At 49.8% G+C, this 9,271-nt stretch overlaps 1 protein-coding gene across 1 annotated transcript; it reads right to left on the reverse strand.

Moving 5' to 3' along the window:
- Nucleotides 1-3,786: 3,786 nt before the first annotated feature.
- Nucleotides 3,787-5,144, reverse strand: LOC103815917 (splicing factor 1-like). Its single transcript, XM_030234203.1, is given in 5 exon segments — nt 3,787-4,340; nt 4,343-4,471; nt 4,474-4,557; nt 4,560-4,863; nt 4,866-5,144. Coding segments are annotated over 5 exon segments (1,350 nt in total).
- Nucleotides 5,145-9,271: the final 4,127 nt, after the last annotated feature.

Here is a 9,271-nt window from a genome sequence, read left to right on the forward strand (position 1 = left end):
CATATTTGACACTGAGTTGTTTCATTTGTTCCAATCTCCCAGAGTACAATTCTTATTATTAATAATAACAATATTTCCATTTTTGTGTTTTTCTCTTAGGTGGGGAATTGTACTTTCCCATGACAATCAAGATGGGGGAAAAAAGTACATCTTACCTTATAAATGGAAAAGAACACCATGCATTCAGCAATGATTTATTCCACCAGCTGCTTGTCAGTGACAACATAGAAAGAAAAAAATGTTCCTACCTCGGGAGCCCAAGGAAGATACTGGGATGAGGGAAGGAAGAGAGTGAAACTGGGTGTGAATCCACCAGCACTTCTCAGCCCAAGGAAGGGCAGGCACATCCTAAATGATACTTCTGGCAAGCCAGAGGTCAGAAACAAAGATTTAGTCTTGTTAAATCAGCACCTATATTTCCTGCGAACTGACACACCTGAAATGCTGATGGACACATGGCTGATACAATTCCAAGTGTCAACATAGACCTTTTGGCCTTCAGTATTCCTGCCTGGCCTTGCCAGAGTTAGTGTTTGAACAAACTCGCAGACTGACTCTGTCCAGGTTTCACCAACCAAATAAAGTCTGAGGTACCTCCTAATGGTCCCAGTGCAGTTCAGTGCTGTCTGGCAGTAGGTCCTAAAAATAAGGTGTTAGTAGGAAGGACTGGTAACATTGAGGGTGGTGTTTCATTACCTGTGTTGCAGTGTGTATGCCACTCTATGCTCAGCTCTGCTCAGCAGTCTTACCAGGGAAATGCTTTCACATCCCTGCTAAGGGCCAGCAACTGCAGGGAAATTCTGGCTCTGCTGATGGCCAAGAGCAGACGAGCTTTCCAGGAGTGTTGGACCAAAGGGCCCTGCTATAAAGTGCCCAGTTTAAAGTGCCCTTCAGGAAGAATTAGCAAATTCAGGACAGGCATGAGTTATGTGCACTTTTCATGCCCTTCTAATGCTGCTGTCCCTAACCTTCTTGCACCCAGATCCTTTTAATCCCCCTTTATCTTGGAAAACAGATGCATGGAAAAAGAGCATCTTCTTTTACAGCTCCATCCCAGACTTTTAATCTGGCTTCATCCTTTCCACAGCACTGAAGTTTCATGCACAAAAGTCTATAATTCTTTAAGATTCTTCTAGCCCAAATTGTGCTACTATCTTCACCTGACTTGGACATGCTACTTAGGATGATGTATTTGATTATACATCAAATACAAACCCAAAATCTTGTCTTCCTCTGCTTTTCTCATCTGCCATCTCTTTTCCTGCATGCTTTTTCCCTTCTGCAAGATCTTTGATGGTTTCTTTTTGTCTCCCCTCAGCTGTTTGTGGGATGATCTTTCTTTTGTACCCTTCCTTGCCTCTCTGAGCTGTCCTTATCCACAAATTTATGTCTTCTTTCCATGCAGAGAACTTTCCTTCAATGACTTCGCCTCCATCTATCAAGATGGGAATCTCATCCTGTAACATTTCCTTGAGAACTATTTGCTGCCAACATGAGCTATGCATGGTTAAAAGAGATGTTAATGTTTTCTCTGCACCAAGGTGGCAGCACTTGTCTTGACTGTTTTTCACTCAGTCCTGCTTCCTGCTTGTTGTTCTCCCTGCATCCCAGGTCTTTCTGCCTTGCAGGGTGTGGGTGTGGAGAGGAGTGTGTCTTATTAAGTGAAATAAAACTTTTCTTACCTCTAAGATTTCTTGTTCATATCTTGCCTGTTACAGCCTTTTTTGCTCTCAAAAAATGCATTGTTGCTTCTTGAAGGGTTGCCAAGATCCTTTTCCTTGCACTGGGCTAACTACACTCTGCGTGTTTCAAATGTGCTCTTCTTGAAAGTGGCTCACACAGGCAGCTCTCTACATTCTCAAGTCCTTTATCATTCCTCATTTACCAGGTACAGGCTGGTTCCTTGCTCCTGCTGGCCCACCATGCAACCTTTACTTTCTCACTTAGAGCATTTTCAGATGCTGTTATGGCTTTGTTACTCTTCAAGCAGAAGATTCCTCTAAACATATAGCTGCATGTCTCCTTCAAACACTTCCAGTGTGTTAGTCAGTTCAGACATCCCTTCCAGCTGTGTCAGTTTTTGATGGCTGTGTGTCATGATTAAATGCTAGAAATAAGAAAGGGATTTTTCAAGCTAAAAACACACTGAAAACTAAAAACACACTGCCTAATTTAGAATGAACAAGCTATTTTCAAAGGCACAGTGGGAGCACTTCACATTGTATGGCCTGCATCTTCATTTGCACTGTAGGCTGTGCGTCAGCAAGGCTGCAGGATGGAGGAAACCTGACAATGCTTCATTTCCATTTTTACATATGCAAGAAACCAGCACATCGTGTCTACTCAGGGGATTTTTACACTGTGAATTATATTCAGTTTCTTCCTCAGCCCCTCTGACCTCCAGTCATGCAGGTATGAGGAAAAATCCGTGCTCAAGAAAATAAAAAGTTTATGTAATTTACTGTCTGTAAAGCCCTGATATAAATCTGATCCCTGGAATGAAGCGGGTTAGAAAATCACCCTCTTGTGAACTGTTTCTGTTAACTTTGGTGACTGAAACGGAGTGGTGAACACAGAGCACTATTTGGGCATGTAGGGGTGACAGCAATAAAAATGAAGAATTTACTTGAAGAGATTATAGGCAGGATGCCTTCCACTGCCTTGATCCCTCTGGGAGATGAAGTTTGCAGAAGTATTTAGTAAATCAGTGGATGTTGTTCTCCACAAGCTCAGCAGTGAGAAATCCCTGGTTCACTGGTTCCTAGCCCCAGTAATCCAGTTATCAGGAAAAGCAAAACCCTGAGCACAGAGACTCTTCTCCTGACTCTTGACCATGGACGCAAGTTTATCCATCTCCTCTGAGATGGGAAGAGGTTGATACGGAGAAAAGTCACACAAGCAACCATGACACCCCTGGCAAAGAGCCATGCTCCAAGGAGATGATTTCCCATTGCCACCATGGTCACTTCATGTTGGAGGTGCCTGGTCTGGGGGATGCTGCATGGGCTGCCCACCTTGGTGCAGCAGGTTGCTCCTGCTCTTCGAGGTGATGGCTGGGCCAGCCTTAGGGTCTGCTGGTGGCCTCACCAGCATTCTCTGGCTCTCATCACCAGATCATCTCCCATGGAACCCCACAGAATCCCCTGTTGCACTAGATTTTCCAAAGTGGTCCATTTAGATATGTAGAACATATGATCAGTTTCTTACAAAAGACCTTAGCACACTGGCTGTTAGGGCTCTGAAAATCTGCCTGGAGCTGTGATTGTGGCAGCTGCAGCTCTCCAAGTGCCTTTGAAAAGCGGGTCCTCGTGTCCTTTTCTCAATGCAGACTGCAGTTCTTTGAAAGTCTGGCTCCACTTCCAGGTGGTACACTCATAAGCAATGAGTAGTAGGAGCCTAAATTTCATTACCCTTCACGTAGGTTTAAGTGCTTTTGAAAATTTTGCCCATCAAGCTTTTACATATCTCCCCTGTTGTGCACAGTTAAGAAAGTTTTCTCTTTGCAGCTGTCATTTGGAGGTTGGACAAAAGCTGAGAAAAAAGATGCTTTTAAAAAAGCATCTACTGAAAGGATGTATGGAATCTCCCATTGTCCAAACAAAAACCATTATAATGCAGGACCAGGCTCACAAGCCTTGCATCATTCTATTCAAAACTCTGCCAACAGTTTGTTAACTAACTTGATGCTAGTCACTCTTTTTCTTTTTTTTTTTTTTTTTAAAGGCATGCAGGCTACTCCCGTGATAAAACAGGGATATTGATTCTTACTGTCCTTGGCAGAGAGGCTCAGAATCTTGAACGGAACACAGAGGTAGTATGCTCATACAAATGCCCAAACGTTTTGCCTGCTCCAGGGTGGGGGAAGCTGTGGGGATCCCCAGGCCCCCTGTGTAGCCTGTGGCAGTTCTCTAAGGGCGCCAAGCTCATCCGGGGGGGGCAGCTTGGGAGGGACCATCCCACAGCCTGGCTGGGGGCACAGTGGCTGCTGGACAAGGGGCTGTTGTTGTGGGCAGCGTTGGAGCTCACAGACGCCGGGGCCTCGCCCAGCTCAGCCATCAGGGACAGGTACTCCTTGTCCATCTGTGCCTTGTCCTGTGCCAACTGCAGGTCCCCAGGCCTGACAACCTTGCAGCTGGAGGCGATGTGCCCAGCCCCACCACACTTGGTGCACACTGTGCTGTTGATGATGCTGCGACGCTCAGTGCTCTGCCATGGCCTCAGGATGCGGCTGTCATCCTCCCGCAGGGTCCCACTGAGCCGTGCCAGCTCCCGCAGCTGCATTTTGCACAGATTGTTCTGGTCCTCAGGGATCTCAGTGTCCTGCTTCGGGATTTTCCTATCTGCTCCACAGCTTTCTTGACGTTCTCCATGGTGTTGGCAGTGATGATGACATGCAGGGGCTTGTCTTTGCCTGGCAGCATCTGCCCGTCCTTGTGGCCCACCTTGCCCTCCTTCACTGAGCCCCTGCCCCAATCATGATCTTGGCATTGCGCTCCTTTTCCACGTTCTTCAGCATGTTCCGCCTGGGCCCAATGAGGAGCCCCACTAAGTTGATCTGGGGTATTCATACTGTGGGATCATCACCTTGTCACTCACCCGCATCGCCGCTGGCTTGTAATCAGCTGGGGGCTTGAAGTCGGGGCTCAGGGCCACCATCTTGGTGATGAGGTTGTGCCTCTCCTCCTCCAGCTTCTTGTGCATACGGAACTCCCACATGTTCCGGCACTTCCCCTCGCTGTTGCAGATGGGCTCTGGGAAAGGGTACCTGTCCTGGGGGTTAGGGGGGATGCCCAGGTCTCCCATGTGCAGTTTGCGGGTTAGGTCTTCAATCTGCAGGTGCACGATGTAGGTGCGCTCCTGTTCGTGCGTGTCAGCCCGGACGGGATCACCATGGGCATCCCCGGGATCACTGTCTTCTACTCCAGGGTGACCTGGTTCCAGCGGTTGCGCTTTCGCTCCCGCGGGAAGTCTGCCCTCCGGGGCTTGTGCGCAGCGTCCGCCCGGCCCCCCGCATCTCCCGGGTCCCCGCATCTCCCGGCCCGCGCCCTCCGCACCCTCCTCGGGCCGCAGCTCCTGCGGAGCCCCCGCGGGCCGAGGGACGGGGGCAGCCGACGGGGCTCCCGCGGGGGCCGTGGGCAGGTCATGGCCGCGTGGCGGCGACGGGCGCTCCCGTAGGGAGCGGCGGACGACGGCTGAGGGGCCACGGGGCCGCCCGGGGCCTACGCAGGCGGAGGGGGACGAGCGCGGAGACGGGGGTGTGGGGGATGGCGGGGCCGGGAGCGGGCCAGGCAGGGCCGCGCTCGGCCAGGTCGCCACAGAACGCCCCACACGCGGCCTTCGCGAACCTTCCACGCCGCCTCTGCCTCGCGTCTCCTGCAGGCACAGCGCGGCCCGACTCCCTCCGGGCTCAGCAGCCCAGCCTCGCCTCACACAACTCCGCGGGCCGGGGCGCAGCCAGCTGCAGCCCTGCGGCAGGAAGGGGAAGGGCAGGCAGGAGGCTGGAAAAGATGGACTCGGCGGGAAAGACGGGATCTCAAACCCGCGTGGTCGCGCTGTTATTTAAGGAGCGCTTGGGACGGTGTGGCCAGTGCTTTCCTAGGCAGGGAACGGGAGTATGGAAAGAGACGGGGGTGAAAGAGGACACAGGGAGGTGAGAGGACGGTAGCACTCCCGCGACAGCTATGGACGGTTTCTGACCGTGTCTTGCCTTCAGGGAAAGGAGGATAGGGGGGCAGACAGGCAGAAAGTGACAGAGAAGACGGTAGCAACCCCGAGCCATCTTGGCAGATTTTGTTTCTTGCTGCGCTCTTAGGAACAAAGGGTAAGGAAAGATACAGGTAGCTTGACAGAAACTGGAAAATGTGGGGGTTCACAGGAGAGTGGATTACAGATCTAGGGCATCGACATGCTGCATGCAATCGTTCATAACTGTCCATAAGTACCCTCCAGGGCTTTACTGTCCATCTGCTGCAGCAGACATGTTGGGAAAGCTGAGAAGATGGTCCTTTTGCAGGCAGAGTAGCTCTTAAAAACTCCCTCCCGTGAGAAAATTGTTCATAAGGATCTTGCTGAGTGATGGTAGATGTCAGTCCCATCACTCAGTCCCAGTGTGCTGGTGCCCTTACTGGGAATTCCCTCCCCTCCGCGTAAAAGCATTTTACCTCCACCGAAGACAGGGGCGTCCCCCAGGGTGTATCAATCTGCGGGTGACTCACAGGGGTGCCAGTCCAGGTCCTCACTGGCTGCCTACATTCTCCACCGTTTGTAGCAGTGTGTGGCAGCAGTGATGTGATCGTGATCCAGAGAGGCCACAACTAGCAGCAGGGAAAACAGACAAGTCTTTTTGTGTAACATGAGAGTCCATTTTGGTTGTGGCTACGTTTTTCCCACTGAGTGCCTATAAGAGAGGATATCTGTACCAAAACTTGTTGTAGGCAGTAGCAACAATCAGGAGAGTTGTCTTGCTCCTCTTCCTCATGTGTTTTACAATTGAATGTACAAAAGAGCTTCCTAGCCCTGCTTCCAAGTCATCTGCGAAGGAGAGGTGCAAAGGACTTGAATGGGCTTTGGAACTTTACTGCTGCTTTGTGATGTGCTGAGGAGGCAGCAGTGATGTGATCGTGATCCATGGAGGCCACAGCTGGCAGCTGGGAAAACAGACGAGACAAGTCTTTTTGTGTAGCACAAGAGTCCATTTTATTCCCCCCACCCTGTGGTGGGGGGAGCAGGGGCCCAAGAGCCTGAGCAAAGCCCAGAGAGCCTGAGAGCAAGCAGACCTAGGGCCCTGAGGTTTTATCAGGTGTCCCACGGGAGGAGTCTTAAAATCAGATTACAGCCTCCTCAGAACAGGAAGGATCTACAAGCTAGAGATATTATATCTCTTGAGTGGTGGGTTTACAAATCCCAATGTCAACACGTAATTTGAACGGGAAAGGAGACAAGTCCCCACCTCCTACTCAGGGTAGGTCACTGTCAACTACTGAGCAGGCTGCTGGGCACAGGGGTCCATCAGGATTACACCAAGTGGCTCTCCCACTTTCAGAAGTGTCCTCTCCCCTTTATCCCAATCCTCACAAGGCAAAGTGTAGGGGGAGGGAGGAGGTGGGCATCCCTTTGTCATGCAGCCCCTATCACCAGGCTTCCAGGTATGCTGGGGGATGTTGTGGGAGAGGTGTCCCACCAAGGTGTGTGGCAGGGCTGCTTCAGTAGCTCCACAGTTCCTCTCTGTGCCTTTGGCTCTGCTGTGCCAAATACGGCATTGCCTCCAAATGGCACCCATCCAACCTGGCAGCCCTGCCCAGAGCTGGCCCTGACCCACAGAAGTCTCGTGTGCCCTGAGAATGTGCACAGTTGCTCTGCGTCCTCTGCTTTTAACCGTGGTAACCTCCAGCCTTTTCTTAAAAGCAGGCTTCTGTCTGAAAGGAACACTAGAAAATTTAGCTTCTCCTCTGCACTCTCAAGCTCTCAGCACAGCACTGTCATGTGTGTTTGGCTTGAAAAACATATGTAAGTAGCCTTTCTTAAAGTTAAGGGTACACATAAATCCTTTGTTGACTTAGAGTGGACAGCAGAAAAACAGCTGAAAACATTGACCCAGGTCACGAGAATAAGGCAGAAAAACAGCTATTGAAGCCTCCTGCTTCAAATCCCACCCTGGGACACCACTTTCAAACCCCTGGAGATTTTCCAGAATGTGTCTTGAAATGCTTCTTTTATGCAGAAACCAGTGATCACACTTTAATGCCTGCTTTGAATCGCTACCCCTTTCACTTCCAAGTAACTCTAGCAGTTGGTGAAATATTCTTTTGCCTGCAAAAATGAGCAGTTGTGAGAGAAAACTTAAAGTACAGATTCATTTAATTCTGCAGGCTGGTTTCCAAATTAACTGTGTATCTCTGCAGTCCAGAAAGTCCTCCAATATATTAATAAATAGCCTGTTATAAAGGAGTAAGGCATCAGTAATAGTTATGTCTTAATACAGTTCTAAGAAGGAGTTTTTTCAGACTGTTATAAGCCAAGTAAATTTCTTTCTGTTGCATCTCAACATACATTATCTACGGATGCCAATATGATGGATACCTCATAAACAGAAATTATTCCATAGAATGGTGAACTTTGTCTCTTGTCATAGTTACCTCCAAATTAAAAAATTATCGTAAAAGTGTGCAGAGTTAAGGTTTCCCTATAAAACTTCAGGCTCACAGTGCTAATACTCATTTGCCTACCGTAACGACAATGTTGGGTTTTATCCTAATTGGCTTTATTAATTTCACCTGCCTGCAGAGGAGACAGGGGAAGATGAATTTGGCTTTATATCATCATTCTCTTTCACTGGAGTAATTGAATACCGGAGTGCAAGAAAAATAGGTGTGCTGTTAAGAAGGTGGGATGGCTTTTCTGAACACATTGTTTGCAGTATGAAATTGCCTGGGTTGGGTTTTGTTTGGTTGGTTGATTTGTTTGGGGTATGGCTGTTTGGTTTTGGTGGGTTTGAGGCTTTTTGTGGTTTGTTCAGGGGGGGCTTGGTGGGTTTTTGGGGGGGGGAGTGTGAGATTTGGGGTTGGGGTTTTTTGGGGGTGAGATTTGGGGTTGGGTTTTTTTGGTGGGGGGGGGAGTGGGTGGCGAGCCGATGACGCACGTCAGGAGCCCTAAGTGAGCAGATGTGTATTTTGTCAGCTAAAGAGTTAAGGGCGGTGCTGGCCGCCCGCCCCGCGCGGCGCTGCCCGGAGCATCCAGCAGGCGGCCGCGCTCCCGCCGCTCCCGCCGCTGCCGGCAGCCCGCGCACACCGTGGGAAGCAGCGCAAGGACTGACGTCCAGAACATCCTGCCTATAGGATCCGAGCCGCCAGCCGAGCCCCGCTTTCCCCCCTCGCTTTAAATCCGGCTGGCGATGGCAGGCAGCGAAAGCGGGAGAGATTGGCAATGCAGCGTGGCAGCAACTCCCCAAAGTTCTTGCTTTCTGTAACTCCGTGCTTTCGGACTCGGAGCTGCCGGGCAGATCCGAAGTTGGGAGTTTAACGAGCCCCGTTTGCGAAAATGCCTGCCACTTGCTGGTCTTTGAATTTGATAATTGGCCTTCCAGAGCTGAGGAATACTTAACAGCAAGAGAAGTCAAGGAGGAAAAGGCAAGTTACACAATTCAAGCAATGCTAAAACAGATTCTTCTTTCACCTTATGGAAACAGGACTGTGGAGCAAGCTGCAGGTGCTTTTTGGTTGGGTTATTGACAAGATGTGTCACAAAGTGATATGACTTTTAAACTCTTCGGACT

The sequence above is a fragment of the Serinus canaria genome, chromosome 1 (genome assembly GCF_022539315.1).
Source record: "Serinus canaria isolate serCan28SL12 chromosome 1, serCan2020, whole genome shotgun sequence".
Classification (NCBI taxonomy): Eukaryota; Metazoa; Chordata; class Aves; order Passeriformes; family Fringillidae; genus Serinus; species Serinus canaria.